The sequence below is a fragment of the Vipera berus genome (genome assembly GCF_964194415.1).
Source record: "Vipera berus genome assembly, chromosome: 2".
Classification (NCBI taxonomy): Eukaryota; Metazoa; Chordata; class Lepidosauria; order Squamata; family Viperidae; genus Vipera; species Vipera berus.
Window position 1 is genome coordinate 208,366,906 of NC_138203.1, and position 19,153 is coordinate 208,386,058.

General features: G+C 41.4%; 1 protein-coding gene across 12 annotated transcripts in view; it reads right to left on the minus strand.

Moving 5' to 3' along the window:
• The window catches only part of TNIP1 (TNFAIP3 interacting protein 1), a 106,724-nt gene that overhangs the window by 76,476 nt on the left and 11,095 nt on the right, over positions 1-19,153 (minus strand). For 8 of the 12 annotated variants that reach the window (XR_014025074.1, XR_014025075.1, XM_081317367.1 and 5 more), the window contains exon 2: positions 187-363. Coding sequence is in view for 10 of the 12 variants with exons in the window: in XM_081317367.1 (XP_081173493.1) it covers positions 187-325 (139 nt within the window). In the remaining 2 variants the exon portion in view is untranslated. The remainder of the gene's footprint in view (positions 1-186; positions 364-19,153) is intronic. The other 4 variants (XM_081317362.1, XM_081317365.1, XM_081317364.1 and 1 more) reach the window with 1 other exon arrangement.

Genomic DNA, 19,153 nt, shown 5'->3' on the forward strand with positions numbered 1-19,153 from the left:
CATTAAACATGTAGGTCGTGTATGTCTGAATCCAGACAATTTATAACGCCCAGTTTATATGCAACATCCAGAAGCTCTTCCGTTTGTATTATAAAGTGCAAACAATGTCATTTTGTATTGGTAGGAAAGAGAAAAGTCATCAATGATAATAACAAGGAGTCGATTGCGCTTCCATTTCATGCTCACCGTTACCTAGAGATTTAATTCCCTGCATCTTCTCCTTAAGTTTTACGTTTTCTTCCACTAGCCGTTCGAAGGCAGCAGATGCTTCTTCCTGTGTCCCCCCACCAGGGTCATAGATTCGATAGGGCCCCTTGCCTTCCATGACTGCAGATTAATTACTGAATTTCCAGGTATTTCTGCCTGACATGAAAAACAACAATAAAAAGTCAGCATTACCGAAGAGAATCATCTAAGAAGGTTGAAATACTTACAGTAAGGGACAGTTTCAGTTGGTGTACCAATAAGTTGCCAATGACATCCTGCCTTATAGACTAGGCCTTTAACAGGAACAAATAATCTGAATTTAAATTGCATTTTTCGAGATATTGATTTCTTGGTCAGAGACAACCACTTAGATCAATGAGGTATGGACACAATATGGTTAAGAAACCACTATAATAACCAACAATTTCCTTAGGGATTCTTTTCTTGAAAATTTCTCTGCCTTTCTCCATATAGAATTTGCTATATTTTTATCCATAGGGATTAACAGGAAATTTAGAGAACATTAATTGAGAATCGATACAAAAGCTACAAGTGGCACAAAGAGCCATGGAAAGACGTGCTTGGTTTTACAAGACAAGATACAAAGACCTGCACATGGATTAGAGAACAAATGAAAGTATATGATATCATCAGGAGAATAAAACAACAGAAAGGGAAATGGGCTGGTCACACAGCAAGAGGAACTGATGGCAGGTGGGCCAGGGCAGAATGGATCCCACTTGATAAAAAGAATCTATGAAAAAGACCTAAGACAAGATGGATCAACGACATCAGCAAGTATTGCAGGCCCACTTGTCAAAAAAAAAAAAGCTCAGGACCTATTGGTTGGAAACATGCTAAAGAGGCCTTTATCTTGCAAGTGAATAAACAGTGATTAAACTGATGATGATGATGATGATGATGATACACACATACACACGCGCACATACACACACACACACATGATATAATTCTGGAATTTAAAATATGTGTGTTATCAGATATGAACAAATCAATCATCAATTCAAACAACTTAAAAAATTAAGTGAATCACAAATAGATAAGTGGCTTCTAGAAACAGGGGAAAAAATATTGTTTCTAAGAAATATATAAGGCTGATATTTAGACACCATTAGTCCATTCCAGTATTTGTGATATGCAACCCTGATCTAAATGTTATTGCTGAGGTAATTTTGGAAAGTCCAAAGAGCCTTGCTACAGTCCCATGCACCTCCCCCTGATTCAATTCTTCTGACATTGGTCACCTCCCGATTCCAGTCATTCTAGCCTCTTAGAGAGAACGACAATTCTCAAGAAGCAACTGCAATTGAGGAGACCCAAGCCTTTAATTCCTGACGTTTCACCAATACCCTCCTACTCACTTCTTGAGAACTCTAGGTTTTTCCCCCCGTATGCATTTTCTTACACAGGTTTTGAGTTACATCGTTCACATTCGTGCTATCATATGTTGCTCAGTGTTTCAGATTACATACTTTTTCCATTCTGATTTATTTACAAAAAAATAATTTGCATTCTGCATTTATATTTCTGATTTGCACATTCTCCATGTAGGCTATTATTCTCAGGGCAGGCAACTGTGACACAGAAACAGTAATCAGCATTAAATTATCAACTTCTGAGTCAAAAATCACTATTTAATTTAATTTAATAATATTTATATACCGCCCTTCTCCCTGAGGACTCAGGGCGGTTCACAGGGCAAAAGTCAAATACAAAGTACAAACATTAAAAAGAGATTAAATAATTGCCCAAGTTAAAACAATTAAGCAGTATACCTGTAACCTTTTCGGATATGTGGGGAAATGCTAAACAAAGATGTAAGTATGTCTTCTAAAACACATTTACAAATTAACAGTCATGGCACTGAACCTCAAAAGTAGTGCTCTAAGAAATCTGAACTCTTTTTCAATCTAATCTGCCTTGAATTATGGCAGGGGGGCAGGCACGTGTTAAAAAACTTTAGTTGGAGTAGAACACTTCATGTAATGATAAAATCGTAAGAACTCTAATTCTGGATCAGACTAAAGGTCCATTTGGTTCAGCATTTGCTTTTCATATTGAGTAATTAAATGCAGTGGGAAAGCCACAAAATCTGAAAACAAAATGTATTTCCCACTCATGATGCTCAGCAATTAGTTGCCTCCAACTGAAATAATAATCATTGTGTCTTGAGTTTTGTTTCTGCCTCTTTCTAAATAAAATCCTCCATGCCCCTTCCTTCTATAATCTCAAAAAAAGAAGTCAATGTTGTGTATGCATCATCCATTATGCTGGATTAAGATGATCCAAATCAAGTATAGACAGCATTTTTGTTAGCTGGAGATGATGGGGCTTGCAGTCCAATACATCCTACAGGACACCGGATTAATGTTTAATGAGCAATTCTATGAAGCTATAGTTGAAATAAATCCGATAAAGGTCTTTGGAGCTTCTTCTATAATAAATCATTCTTTCAACGTTCATTTTACAGTGCAATATATTCAATGGCAAGTTCCCAAACAGGAGTATTTTTTATTATTCAAGGGTGCAGTTCTGTTTCAGTTCAGAGACTCAGATCACTAATATTTTACACTGGGAATGCCTCATTTTAAAAATATTGGTTTAACTTTAGAATGGAATAGAACAGAACAGAGCAGAATAATAGAATTGGAAGGGACCTTGGAGGTCATCAAGTCCAACCCCCTGCCCAAGCAGGAGACCCTACACCATTTCTGATAGAGGCAGTCCAGTCTCTTCTTGAAAGTGAAGAAACTCCCACAACTTCTGAAGGCAAGCTGTTCTATTGGTTGATTGTTCTCATTGTCAGAAAATTTCTCCTTCATACACATTACCTCCAAAAATTATCTTTAGGTCAGTTAGTGATCCTCTGGACTTCTGAAAAGTATGGCAGTTAAACCTCAGACAAATATTTTATCTAAAAATCTCTATGAAATTGTTACAAAAGCGGCCAATTAGAAAAAGGTTCTAAAATTCCCTTCCCCCTATGAGTATACCTACATGCTTTTGTGCTTTGTAATCTCATGCAAATCTAGATACTTATAGTAAGGACTCCCGTGACGGGTGACTACGGGGATGCACCTATGTTTATATCACTGATACTTTTTTTTCAATCCATACAGAGTTTTTTACTTAGGGTTGTTGAAAAAAACTCCAATTTTGTGTAACTGACTAGTCATACATTTAGTGAAAAATCAAAATGAAGAACTTATTAACACAACTTATAAGTCATGTGCGTGAATAATTGATACAGTAAGCAGCTGAGCTGGTTTTTTACGGGATAGCTTTTAATAGCAAATTAAACTAATCCTCCACAAAGTTTTCCACCAGTGATTGAAGGAGGCGGTGGTGAGACCCCTCCTCAAAAAGCCTGCCCTGGACCCGGCTGTTTTAAATAACTATCGTCCAGTCTCCAACCTTCGCTTTTTGGCGAAGGTTGTTGAGAGTGTGGTGGCTCCTGGAGGAAACTGATTATCTGGACCCGTACCAATCGGGTTTCAGGCCCGGACACAGCACGGAGACGGCATTGGTCGCACTGGTGAATGATCTCTGGCGGGCTCGGGACAGGGGTTGTTCCTCTGTCCTAGTCCTATTAGATCTCTCAGCGGCTTTTGATACCATCGACCATGGTATCCTACTGCGGCGTCTCAGGGGGTTGGGAGTGGGAGGCACCGTTTTACGGTGGTTCTCCTCCTATCTCCTGGGCCGCTCGCAGTCGGTGTTGACGGGAGGGCAGAGATTCACCCCGAGGCCTCTTGTTTGTGGAGTTCCTCAGGGGTCGGTTCTCTCGTCCCTCCTGTTCAACATCTATATGAAGCCGCTGGGTGAGATCATTCGTGGTTTCGGGGTGGGGTATCATCAGTACGCTGATGATACCCAACTTTTTCTTTCCACCCCGAACCAACCCAGCGATGCCCTCGCCGTGATGTCCCGTTGCCTGGAGGTCCAGGTCTGGATGGGGAGAAACAGGCTTCGTCTCAATCCTGCCAAGACTGAGTGGCTGTGCATATCGGCATCTCGGGTTAACCAGACCATTCCACCTTTAACAATGGGGGGTGAGGTGTTACCCCCCGTTGATAGGGCTCGCAACTTGGGCGTCCTCCTTGACTCCCGGCTCAATTTTGAAGACCATATAGGAGCCGTGACCAGGGGGGCTTTTGCCCAGGTTCGCCTGGTGTGCCAGTTGCGACCCTACCTGGACCGAGATGCCCTACGCACAGTCACTCATGTGCTCGTGACCTCCCGTTTAGACTACTACAATGCTCTCTACATGGGGCTGCCCTTGAGGACCACTCGGAGGCTTCAGCTGGTGCAGAATGCAGCCGCATGAGTTGTGATGGGGGTTTCCCGATACTCCCATGTAGCACCTCTACTCCGCGAGCTGCATTGGCTTCCGGTTGCCCTCCGGGTGAGATTCAAGGTGCTGGTAATGACCTATAAAGCCCTAAATGGCTTGGGTCCGGGATATCTGAAGGAACACCTGCTGCCAGCATCAAGTTCCCTTCGTCCAGTGCGCTCCCACAGGGAGGGTCTTCTCAGGGTGCCGCCGGTAAAAGATTGCCGGCGGGTAACGCCCAGGGGGAGGGCCTTCTCAGTGGGTGCGCCTGCCCTCTGGAAATCAGCTGCCCGTGGAGCTGAGGACTGCCCCCAACCTCCGTTCATTCCGCCGGGACCTGAAGACCTGGCTCTTCGAGCTCTCTGGCCCAGGCTGAGAATTTTAATTTTAATTTTAATTTTAATTGGGGGTTTTTACTCTTTCAGGGACTGTTATAATCTTTTTAATTGTTTTTAATTTTTGTATTTCTTGTTTTAATTCCCTGTAAACCGCCCTGAGTCCTTCGGGAAAGGGCTGTATACAAATCCAATTAAATAAATAAATAAATTATTTTAAAAATATTCAGCCAACTGTACTGACAATACTAGGTACTGGCAAGATTCAATCCTTGCAAAATCCTGGTTTTAATCCTGGTTTACTGAATAGCAAACCATTGGTTAAGTGCTCACTATGTGCTAAGCTAGACTGTATGCTTCAAAAAGCATACTGGATTCATTCAAGACACTTAGCTTCTAATAAGCAAAGCAAACCAGATAATGGAGTTGCGGCAATTAATTGGATGGGGATGGAAAAGGCTCCCCAGACTCACAGTTTCTCCCATTTCCCCTCAATCTTGGAGAGGGAGGGAAAGAAAAGCTGCGGGAACAGAAAGATGAAGAAACTCTGAGTATCAAATGCTGGAAGAGAAACAGAAGTAGTAGGTCTCCTTCATGTTCTGCTCCCTAATAGCAACAGGGTGGCCACTATTAGAACAGAATACTGGACTTGGTCTCAATTCTTGAATTGCAAAATTTGAAAAGTGTGCTCCAACTTTAGACAGACTGTAGTGGTTGCCTCCGGTGGCTGAAGATGTGGACATATGCAAAAAATCCTAATTGCTCTTTCTAAGCCCCAGACCTAGTTCCTTCTGCATAAAGACAAGGCTTGGTGGGCCACCAAATCTACCTTATTCTTTGTTTGCTTCAAGCATCAAAGCTTCTTCGATGTGCTGTAATGACATAGCCAATTGTAGCTCTCAGGAAATGGGATGGAAATGTGCATTTTTATTACCAGGCAAGAAGAGAAGCATGTGGGATTTTCTTATTTTGGATTACTGCGTATCCAAAATGGCCTTTCATACTGTAGCCTCTGGTGCGTCTTTGTGTGTTTACATGCAGTGAAGGGATGCCACTGTCTGTTCAGCCTCAAAAAACCAAGCAAACAAAACAAAATAGCCCTGCAACAATGCATGTCTTTTACTAGGGATAAGAACAACAACAAAAAACAAAACAAAACAAACAAAAAGAACACCTGCTTTGCTAGTCTACCCAAAAGGAAAAAGCAGAGAGATGGGACCATACAAAAATGACTTCCAGAAAGCACAATTAGCAAGCAACCTCTATCACCAAATGACGGCATCCAAGATCTCTTTTTCAGAGGCATTTCCCAGTTTACATAACCCGCCTATTAGGATTCAGGAATGCTGGGGATTTTCCAGCTAAGAGTTGAAACCTGACAGAATCAACAACTAGACTAGCAATTAAATTTTGGGTGGCTCAGATACAATGGGATTTCCCCGCTAGAGAAGAGAGATTTCAGAAATAAAGCAAACCTAAATATTCTTCATTTAGCACAGTTACGGTACTTCAGTGAACTTCATTTACCAACTTGCATCTATCTATGGCTCTAAGAAAACAGTGAGAAATTCCTGCTGACACCTTGAGTTCTTGACTACAAAAATTACCTGTTTCCCAAGACTAAAGCTATACATTTAGTTTGTATCTGCGTGTATTTGGTGCAGAGAGCAGATCCACTTCTTTATGCTGTCCAGTGAGACTCAGCTTAAGAAGAATATTTCAGAGTAATTCCTGAAGGCCTGACTTCCTTATAAAGAACATTAAATATTTGCATATTTTAGATTATGTTTGTTTGTATTTTTATACCCTGTATTTAGCTCTGGGAAGTCGGGGAGGGGGGGGAGGGGAGAGTTGGGGAGGTTTGGGGAGAGGGGAGGGGGAGGGGAGGGGTTTTGTATTTAAAAATGTACTGTAAAACTTTTCAATAAAAAAAGAACATTAAATATTTGTGCTTGCAAATATAAAGATATTAAAATTTTATAGAAAGTGGGTGGGGGAGATCTATATTCTACATTTTCAGTTCAGTTCTGTAGCACAGTTCTTTCTTTCTTTCTTTCTTTCTTTCTTTCTTTCTTTCTTTCTTTCTTTCTTTCTTTCTTTCTTCTTTCCTTCCTATCTTTTTCTTGATAGCCAACTTATCAAGAGAATATCCTGCTGGTTTTAATCACTGTACAAAAAACAGTTACTATAAAAAGCTAAAGTAAAGATAAAGAACTCATATTCAAATATTTAGCAACTACACTAATAGTCTGGTGACAGATTTGATTCATTGCTCTGCCCTAATTTTCTGATACGTTTTATGCATTTAAAGAGTTCACCTCAACAGAACATACTAAAATACATATTCCCATTTATCAATAAATTATAAAACATTGATATAGCAATAAAGTATCTTCATGGAAAGCAAATAAGAGTTATCTTGCAGTGAGATCCTGTAGATGTCACCAAACAACTAAGAAGATACCTAGATGAGTGGTAGATATTGCTGTACTAGAACATATTCCTTAAAAAGCACAATAAGTTCACTGAGATGTATGCTTTCCACATAACAATGAGCTGTCCAACTTTGCAGATAATTTTGCTCACTGTGAAACAAAATCACAGTGGTTGTGAAGGATTCCAGAAGTAGCTCCTTAAAATGGTTGAAGGATTACCCAAACAACCAAGAAATATAATGGTCAACTGCTGCATAGTTAAAAAGCTCTAATTGCTTAATGGTGCCAAACTGTTTATCACTACCCAGGAAAAAAAAGATCTTGGGTTCATAGTAGATAGCTCAATGAATATGTCAACTCGGTGTGCAGCAGCTATGAAAAGGGCAAACGCCATGCTGGGAATCACGAAGAGAAGATTTTAAAATAAACAATATTTTATTTTACACAAATATACGGTACATCTCTATGCAATTCTAGTTTATGCACTTGAGAAGATAATACAGCTGGGGTGGGGGAAGCAAAGAAGGCAACAAAAATGATTAGATGGCTTGGGGAAAAAATGTATCTGAAAGAAGGCAACCAAGGAAGGGCATGATAAGTAGGATAAATTCATGGCAAACAGATCTACCCAAAATTATTGGCTTTGAAAAATCAAGGTTTTTTTCCAGGTTAGGTGGAACATGCTAGAGAACATGCTTCCACTAGCAAGAGAACAGTTAGTGGGAGAAAAGTGTATCTTTGCCTTCCATTTGTGTGTATCCTAAAGCACCTTTTGGACACCAGGGACTGGTGGGAGAGAGGTTTTTCCGCAAATCAGAGGGGCATGGTTTTTTGTGTTGCCTGCATTCTGTGCATGGCACTTTGCTTGTTTATGTGGCCTGTTTTCTGGCATGCCACAGCCTGGTGCCAGTCCATGGACCGGAGTTTGGGGACCCCTGTCCTAAAGGCATCTGATTGGCTGCTGTTAGAAACAAAAATACTGAAATAAGATAAGCCAGGCTGGGCTTATGTTTATCACCTATCTACTAGAACAGGACAACTCAATGGTAACATATATTTTGCAGCCAGGAGGTGCTAGGTTCCCTTGCCATTATCACTATGTATGGCAGGGGGGGGGGAGTCAATAATACCAGGCTAAATGAGTCAGGGATCTGAGCAGATATTTCTTTTTGCTCAATTAGCAGGAACAACTGGTTGGATAACTGACGGTTCTAATCATACGATTAAGCAAATCCTATCTTTCTTTTGATGCTGAATGCTGCATAGTTTACAGCCACTGATTCTGTGCAGTTGTTTCGCAGAAGAATCTGGCAGGCCAATGCTGGAAATGGAATGCCAGTGCAAACTAGCCCTTGGTTTAACACAGCAGGATGCTTCTCATGGTCTTATGATAGATACCAGTTGTGGGGTGTAAATTTTTAAGCCCTTTGTACTGTTGGGTTATTTTAAAAAAAAAAAAATAGCATACACAAAAAAAATCCATGAAAGCACACTTTCTTCTGCACTAAACAAAAGTAGCCTTAGGTAAATATTTACATCACATTATACAACTAAATTATTAATATATGTCAGTTTACCTAACTCTTTAAGAAGGGGGAAATTAAGCACATACTAATTTGTAGCCCCCCTTCATGGATTACTGCCTTGTTGTGGCGAAGGGGCTTGCGTAATTCAATGAAGCTATGAGCTATGCCATGCAGGGCCATCCAAGACGGAAAGGTCATAGCAGAGAGTTCTGACAAAACGTGATCCACTGGAGAAGGAAATGGCAAACCACTCCAGTATCTTTGCCATGAAAACCCTATGGACAGTACCAAAAGGCAAAACTATATGACGCTGGAAGATGAGCCCCTCAGGTCGGAAGGCGTCCAATATGCTACTGGGGAAGAGCAGAGGGCTAGTACTAGTAGCGCCAGAAAGAATGAAGCGACTGCGCCAAAGCCGAAAGGACGCTCAGCTGTGGATATGTCTGGTGGTGAAAGGAAAGTCCGATGCTGTAAAGATTTTTTCTCCATAGGAACCTGGAATGTAAGATCCATGAATCAAGGAAAGCTGGACGTGGTCAAACAAGAGATGACAAGACTAAACATCGACATCTTAGGTATCAGCGAACTAAAATGGACAGGAATGGGTGAATTTAATTCAGATGACCATCAGGTATACTACTGCGGGCAAGAATCCCTCAGAAGAAATGGAGTAGCCTTCATAGTCAATAAAAGAGTAGGAAAAGCAATACTGGGATACAATCCTCAAAATGACAGAATGATCTCAGTTCGAATCCAAGGCAAACCATTCAATATCACAGTAGTCCAAGTCTATGCCCCAACCACCGGTGCTGAAGAGGATGAAATTGACCAGTTCTATGAAGCTCTACAGCACCTTATAGAACTAACACCCAAAAATGATGTCCTTATCATCATGGGGGATTGGAATGCTAAAGTAGGAAGCCAAAAGATAACTGGAATAACAGGCAAGTTTGGCCTTGGAGTACAAAATGAAGCAGGGCACAGGCTGATAGAATTTTGTCAAGAGAATACGATGGTCATAGCAAACACTCTTTTCCAACAACCCAAGAGACGGCTTTACACATGGACATCACCAGATGGTCAACACAGAAATCAGATTGACTATATGCTCTGCAGCCAAAGATGGAGAAGCTCTATACAGTCAGTAAAAACAAGACCAGGAGCTGACTGTGGCTCAGACCATGAGGGAAAAGCGCTAGGCCAGTCAGGTATGAATTAAATCATATCCCTGTTGAATATACAGTAGAGGTGACAAATAGATTTAAGGAATTAGATCTGATAGACAGAGTGCCTGAAGAACTATGGACAGAGGTTCGCAACATTGTACAACAGGTAGCAACCAAAACCATCCCAAAGAAAAAGAAATGCAAGAAAGCAAAATGGCTGTCTGAGGAAGCTTTGCAAATAGCTGAGGAAAGGAGGGAAGCGAAAGGCAAGGGAGAAAAAGAAAGATATGCCCAATTAAATGCAGAATTCCAAAGAATAGCTAGAAGAGATAAGAATGCCTTCTTAAATGAACAATGCAAAGAAATAGAAGAAAACAATAGAATAGGGAGGACCAGAGATCTTTTCAAGAAAATTGGAGAGATGAAAGGAACGTTTCATGCAAAAATGGGCATGATAAAGGACCAAAATGGCAGGGACCTAACAGAGGCAGAAGAGATTAAGAAGAGGTGGCAAAATTACACAGAAGAACTATACAAGAATGAGCTTAACGTCCCTGATAATCACAATGAGGTGGTCACTGACCTCGAGCCAGACATCCTAGAATGTGAAGTGAAGTGGGCCTTAGAAAAGCTGAGCAACAACAAAGCTAGTGGAGGTGACAGTATTCCAGCTGAGCTATTCAAAATCTTAAAAGACGATGCAGTAAAAGTGCTACACTCAATTTGCCAGCAAATTTGGAAAACTCAACAGTGTCCACAGGATTGGAAAAGATCAGTTTACATTCCAATTCCAAAGAAAGGCAGTGCCAAAGAATGTTCAAACTATCACACCATTGCACTCATTTCTCATGCTAGTAAAGTTATGCTTAAAATTCTACAAGCTAGACTCCAGCAGTATGTGGATCGAGAACTACCAGAAGTACAGGCAGGATTTCGAAGAGGCAGAGGAACTAGAGATCAAATTGCTAACATACACTGGATCATGGAGAAAGCTAGAGAGTTCCAGAAAAACATCTACTTCTGCTTCATTGACTATGCTAAAGCCTTTGATTGTGTGGATCATAACAAACTGTGGCAAGTCCTTAAAGAGATGGGCATACCAGACCATCTTATTTGTCTCTTGAGAAACCTATATGCGGGCCAAGAAGCAACAATGAGAACTGGACACGGAACCACTGATTGGTTCAAAATTGGGAAAGGAGTCCGGCAAGGCTGTATACTGTCGCCTGGGCTATTTAACTTATATGCAGAGCACATCATGAGAAAGGCAGGGCTAGATGAATCAAAAGTTGGAATTAAGATTGCCGGAAGAAACATCAACAACCTAAGATATGCAGATGATACCACTCTAATGGCAGAAAGTGAAGAGGAACTAAAGAGCCTCTTGTTGCGAGTGAAGAAGGAGAGTGCAAAACTTGGGTTGAAACTAAACATTAAGAAAACCAAGATCATGGCATCCGGCCCTCTCAATTCCTGGCAAATAGATGGGGAAGAAATGGAGGTAGTGACAGATTTTATTTTCCTGGGCTCCAAGATCACTGCAGATGGGGACTGTAGCCAAGAAATTAAAAGACGCTTGCTCCTCGGGAGGAAAGCCATGGCAAATCTAGACAGCACACTAAAAAGCAGAGACATCACCCTGTCAACAAAAGTCAAGGCTATGGTCTTCCCAGTTGCAATGTATGGCAGTGAAAGCTGGACCATAAGAAAGGCTGAGCGCCAAAGAATTGAAGCCTTTGAACTATAGTGCTGGAGAAGACTCCTGCGAGTTCCTTGGACTGCAAGGCGATCAAACCGGTCAGTCCTAGAGGAGATCAACCCTGACTGCTCTTTAGAAGGTCAGATCCTGAAGTTGAAACTCAAATACTTTGGCCACCTAATGAGAAGGAAGGACTCACTGGAGAAGAGCCTAATGCTGGGAAAGATTGAGGGCAATAGAAGAAGGGGACGACAGAGAATGAGGTGGCTGGATGGAGTCACTGAAGCAGTAGGCGTGAGTATCACCACTACAAAGCTAAGCACATTGATTTATGCTTTAAGTTGTAAGCCACCCTGAGTCTTCGGAGAAGGGCAGGATATAAATGGGATTAAAAAAAAAGCTGTTGTCATAAGAGCAATAACTATTATAGCTCTATTTGGCACTCTAGTGTCATGGCTCCCTCGGATACTGGTTTGGAGGAGGAGGAGGAGGAGCTGGAACCAGGACCATCCGACAGGGATGGCACGTCTGCTCTGGAATGTTTGGAGAATCCAGGGGTTGAGGATGATGCTGTCCTAGGCCCTTCTGGCATAGGGGGAAGTGGTCGACTGGACGGGGATTTGCCTGCCCTCACAAACACAGGGGAGGATCAGCTGCAGATGCGAAATGGTGTTGAGAGGCAGCAGATCTCTGATGAGGAACAGCTGCCTCCCCCACTCCATCTGAGGGCATGGAGAGTGGAACAGAGGCAAGATCAAAGGAAATCTGTGAGGCTGCTGGCAAGGAGGCCACCCTGCCCTTCCTCCCAAGGAACACCTAGCTTGGGTTGATTTAATTTTTTATGGCCTGGGTCCGGGCTATTTGAGGGAACACCTGCTGCCGGCATCAAACGCCCTTCGCCCAGTGCGCTCCCACAGGGAGGGTCTGCTCAGGGTGCCGCCGGTGAGAGATTGCCGGCGGGTGACACCCAGGGATAGGGCCTTCTCTGTGGGAGCGCCTGCCCTCTGGAACCAGCTGCCGGTGGAGCTGAGGACTGCCCCCGACCTCCGATCATTCCGCCGGGGCCTGAAGACCTGGCTCTTTGAGCTCTCAGGCCCAGGCTGAGGAGAAATTTTTAATTCGGGTTTTAATGTATACAGGGTAATTTAATATCTTTTAATTGGTTTTTTAACTTTTGTATGGTGGATTTTTAATTCCCTGTAAACCGCCCTGAGTCCTCAGGGAATAGGGCGGTATATAAATGCAAATAAATAAATAAAATAAATAAATAAATAATTTTAAGCAAAGGCCGGGGGAGAGTGCCTTTGTAGGGAACAGTTGTTTTGCTTCACCATGCAGGTCCCCAGCCTTGAAATAAAGCCTGCTTTGAACTGCATTTCTGCCTTGTGGGCCATGAATCTTGTGTACGACTTAAGGTCCTTGCCTTGTGGACTTGCATCTTGTTTTTGGACTTCCTGTCAGCCTTTGTGAATTGACTTTGGTGATTACTGGCTTTTGTTTGTGGGACCGGGTTCCGCTGACTGTGATTGTCTACCTTCAGGGAAGTTTGAAGTAGAGCTTTACTGTCTGTTGTAGGGCCATTTGTCATGGAATTAGCAGAGCAATAAAGGACTGTATCCAAGCCAGCCTCTATCTAGGCGTCCTGGGTCATAACATCTAGTTTGTTAAACCCTCTAATGAAACAGAATGCTCTGAGATGTTTAGGGCTTACTGGCTCATATTTAGACTGTCAAAGTTCCGAAAGATGAGACCAAACAAATAAGAACTCCAAGGCTAGTTGTTGTTGTTATTGTGAGCTGCGAAGTTGTGTCCGACCCATCGCGACCCTATGGACAACATTCCTCCAGGCCTTCCTGTCCTCTACTATCTTCTGGAGTCCATTTAAGCTCACGCCTACTGCTTCAGTGACTCCATCCAGCCACCTCATTCTCTGTCGTCCCATTCTTCTATTGCCCTCAATCTTTCCCAGCATTAGGCTCTTCTCCAGTGAGTCCTTCCTTCTCATTAGGTGGCCAAAGTATTTGAGTTTCAACTTCAGGATCTGGCCTTCTAAAGAGCAGTCAGGGTTGATCTCCTCTAGGACAGTACCCTATGGACAGTACCAAGGCTAGAGGTTTCCTCAAAGATCATGTTTATTGGCTACGTAGTATCGGCACGGTGAAAAGTGAAACCAAGTCTGAAATCCCCTTCAAAGAGAAACATTATCACAAAGTTAAACTTCCCAGCCCAGTGCTATACAATCAGCTACGTTTACCAATGAGCAGTTTGGCGGCCTTTCTAACCAAATGCTCATGCTCCCCATCTAACTGACAGAAATGACCTTGGTTCCAATGGAACAGTGAAATGTTTTGACTAGCAGAAATCCTCCATACCCCCTCCCATTCCTATGGCAACCTAGAAGGAGCAAGTTGGTTGCAGCCACGTTCATTGTAGAGTTGACATAGACATTACAACGAAGATGAAGGTACCACTGTTCTTTTGGGCGAACATTACTTATTGCAACCACTCAAATTTCAAATATTCAACCTCAAATCTTATTAATTGATCTGAGTTATAAACATTTCCCAAGTTTGCTGTAGAAAAATCACCTTGTTCCTTCCAAATCTGGATTCCCAAAGTTCATAAGGATCAAACTGGAGTTGGCATGTTACTGCATACCACACCTCTCCTATAGCTAATAGAGTAGGAGGGGAAATTCCGGACTTGCCAAGCTGGTTAGACCTCAACATTTTCCAAGGATATCAAATGTGCCATTTCAAGATGGCACATGAAGGCAAGTTCCAGTGAGGAAAACCTACTATTCATTAATACCAGAAAGAAAATAAATAAATTTGATGTAGAAATTTAAATCCTGAATATTAAAAAAACCCTTCTCTGAAAACTGAAGCTTCCAAAAATAAAAATGAGCAGAAATGTTTCCCCACCTTATCCTCCCCACTGGTAAAATACTGAATTTATAATATAAGATACATCAGTTTCCTTAACTTCAGCTGCCTGAAATGAAAGTAACTCTTTTCAGGCAAAATCATCACAGTTTTCTTTAGCAAGGTTTATTGAGATGAAAAGGATGGGGTTAGAAAAATTTTAGCAAGTGAATTATTTCCCATTTATAACCAATTTATTCCCTAACATGTAATGGAAACTTTAGTTTTTTAATAATAGCATTCTGGTGACCTACTAGGGACATGGACCTTTTTCACTGATAACAGAGGAGCTTGTATCTGGCTGTTTACAAAACAGTCTTCAAAACAGTTTACAAAATATATATTTTAGAAACAGGTACATTCAAAATGTTCCGTGAAGTGAACCATTCCATGCATGACACAGCTGGTTTTGCCTGGTCTGTGCCTGAACTGAAATACAGTATGTATGTTTTGGGTGTTTAAAAACTGTGTACAGAATGAAATGGGAGCCTTATGTTCTAGATATGGACTGACATGGAGTTATTTGGGGAATAAATGATTCAGAAGGTAAGAGTGAGCAAAAGACATACTGATGTCAGTAGCTGAAGGGAGACAGGATCTGTGGGAAGGGAAGGCACTGAGTAGACTAGGACAGTAGGAGTAGGAGTAGAGTAGGAGTCAGCAGGCAGATGGGATATGTTGCATACAGAAATATTAAAAGGAGGAAGGGAGAGAGAGACAATACACCCTATCTTGCCCTATCCACTTTAAACATTTTATTCTGGAATCTGACTTTGGCTGAAACTAGAACAATCAAGCATTTGTCAACCTCCAGCTCGAATCTCCAAATTCTGTCTCTTGAATTATAACCCAATTTAAAACAATTTAGCTGAACTTCCAGAATGAGATTTCATACTGGTTGGGGAATTCCAGGAGTTGAAATCCACACATCTTAAAGTTGCCAAGGTAGAAAATATCTACTGCTGTAGATATTCTCAACCTAAACTACTGTAAATCCCTGCCTTCAAATCCTATACAAAATTGCAAGGGAAAACACAACTGCATTCTGCTTGCTTTATATCAATTGAATACAACCATCCCAGTTGGCATAAAAAAACAAAAACCCTTTTATCTGCTCGGCACATGATATATTCATCATTGTAACCCCATTTGCTGAGCTGAGAAAGCAGATCAGGGAGGAGTGCATAGATTGAGGTTCAGCTGATAATGAAACAGAAGGCATATCAAAGCAATGAGAAAGAGTCATTGGTTCATGAGTAATCTGGTATCTATTTCTGGAGATTCCCAGCAGCTGACTGGAAACTGATCAAGAAATACAGTCAGTTTAGTCTGCATGCACAGAGAATACTCAAGTGCATTAATCTTGGAGTATATATAACATTTCCCATAATAAGATACCGGTATTTTCTTTTGAAGAATCGCTGACCCAGAGAACTTTTGGGGATTAGATTTGTAGCAGACAACTGCTAAACATAACAATTTAAACCTACAATTACCCCAGTTTGAAACATTGTGGCATGAACACTGAATGATGAAGTTTCCACTCCTTTAATGATCTGGGGGTTTGAGGGAGAGAATCAGCAAATAGTAACTGAATCCCACAAGATAATGAAGCATCAAATCTATATTAATGCAATATTCATTTTGTCATTTTGTTGCAACTGACTAAAGGCTCCAACTATCTCACCGAGCAGCAATTTCTACAGGCTTAACTGCAATGACAATAATATATTGTAAATTGTTGTACTAATAATGGCCAGCTGGAGTAGTAATTTGCAGGAACCAAAAGTAGCCTAATTATGATTAATCTATTTGATAACCTTATAATTCCATTATAAACTTCCATCATTACAAAATAGATCTTTGGGAAATGGAGAAGGAACCATCACTCTGAACTGAAATCACATTATTCACACACTAGTCAAGCAGACAGAGCTACTTAATAGGCTACCAGTAATTAAATTCTAACTACTGGAGTCAACCCAAAATTGCATAAGCTTGTTCTGATGTATGGTTGTCCTAATAAATATGGGGATAACTTCAAAAAGATGCTCACATTGTTAATAAAGAGCATATATCTCTGTAAGCATCTGTATAAAGTTTACAGGACAAGTTTTAAGCTAGCTAGTAGATATATAGCAATAGCACTTAGATTTATATATCACTTTCACAATCCTTTATAGCCCACTCTAAGCGGTTTACAGAGTCAACATATCGCCCCCAACAATCTGCGTCCTCATTTTATCGACCTCAGAAGTGTGGAAGGCTGAGTCAAACCTTTGAGCCAGTCAGGATCAAACTGCCGAACTGATAGCAGTCAGCAGTCAGGGAGATTTAGCCTGCAATAATGCATTCTAGGTCAGCAGTTTGGCGGGTTGAATCCCGAGTGCCGCGTAACAGTGTGAGAGCCTGTTACTCGTCCCAGCTTCTGCCAACCTAGCAGTTCTAAAGCACGAAAAAATGCAAGTAGAAAAACAGGGACCACTACGGTGGGAAGGTAACAGCATCCCGTGCGCCTTTGGCGTCTAGTCATGCCGGCCACATGACCACAGAGACGTCCTCGGACAAGCGCTGGCTCTTCGGCTTTGAAACGGAGATGAGCACTGGCCGCTAGAGTTGGAAACAACTAGCACATATGTGCGGGGGAACCTTTACCTTTACCTAATGCATTCTAACCACTGTGCCACCATGGCTCTTATATATAATAACTTTTTAGATACCATCCTGAAAAATATCGAACATGAAGATTCTCAGGCTGAAATTTAATTGATTTACAGTGCAATGCCATAGAAAACAACTGCTTTCAGTTATGATTATTCTTGTAAGCACTTAATCTGCAGGAGAATTAAGAGATCAGGAGATCACATCCGAAAGCAAAATATACTTTGTTTTTCAGTGATAAATGGATATTTCTCTCCTGTCATATGAAATTTAACTGAAGTGTGTAGAAATCATTAATTTGTCTTTAGTGGTGATTTTGATTTGTCTAGTAAGCTTCTGTAACTGATATAAGACTCTGAAGTATGAACTGTGCAATGCAGCTAATGAATGCACCTTCAGTTTCCATGGGAATGCCAATCAGATGACTAAATGCCAACCACTGAAACTAATTAGGATTTCTATTGTATTCCTATTCAGAATAACTTGGAAATAAGCCCACTCAGTACATTAGATCACAAACCTGAGATGCAGTTTGAAAGTATACTACATGGCATAATGCCAGACTGCCTATGGCTTCGCCCCGTCACATCTGCTTGTCCCACTCGTTCAGGCAGGGAAGGCATGCTACAAACCTCACCAGTCAGAGAACTTTGACTGGCGGGGTCAAGGAAAAGGACCTTTTCTCCACTGCCCCTGTTTTGTGGAACATCTTGCTCTCAGAGGTGAGGAAAACTCCCAAAATCTTGGCCTCCTGCCAAGGTGTCAAAGCCTGATTGTGTAGCCTTGTGTGGGGCACACAGGGGCCTATACAGCTGTGAGGCTGGTTGGTCCCATGAGAAACCCTCCCCCAACTCTTAGACCTCCCATCTTGGAACTCTCCATCTTTTGCAATTTTATAATGTTGTTTTACATATTTACATTTTAATCTTAAATTATTCAGTTTTTAATGTTTTATTGTAATCAATTAAAATGAACACCACCCAGACCTCCTTTCTGAGAGAGATGGGCAGTTAAAAAAATTTGATAGGTAGGTAAGTAGGTAAACAGACAGACAAGTAGATGTGAACACATTACTACTGCATCTCTAAAGTCCTTAGAACATACTTCCAGCAGCAGGCTGAAAATATATTGATCTACAGTAATTATATGCCAACCAAATACCAAATTTAAACAGCATTCACAGTAACAAATAAAGTCACATAAAATATGCTACAGAATATATTTCTGCTGCTGGAAGTATGTTCTAAGGACTTTAGAGATGCAATAGTAATCTGTTCACATCTACTTGTCTGTCTGTTTACCTACCTACCTACCCACCTATCAAATTATCTTAAAGTGGGGCCCAAAATGCACTAGGACTCAATGAAGATGGTTAAGCAGTGGCATAATTTAACTCATGACTCCTAATCTCAATTAAGTCTCACAGTCATGTGCTGAATTTAGTGGAATTTAGTTCTATTTGCATCCATCTCTTTGCCAAGGAACAGTTGCCCCGTGGAGACGTCCTAGTGGACAGTTCTAACAATCCCATTATATCAGAGGAATTACTACCATGTAGTAGGAATACCACAGATCAGGGATTGGCAATTATGGCAACTTTACGATCTGTGGACTTCAACTCCCAAAATTCCTGAGCCAGCCATGCAGCTATATTGGCTTAGTAATTCAGGAAATTGAGGTCCACGGGTTGTAAAGTTGCTACAGTTGCCCACCCCTGCCATAGACAGAAAAGACTTCCATATAAAAGCCCTGTTGGTTTATACGATAGAGCACGGGTGTCAAACTTGCTGCGTCACATGACGTGTTGCGACGTATTGTGACTTTTTTTGCATTGCCAGAGCTGGGG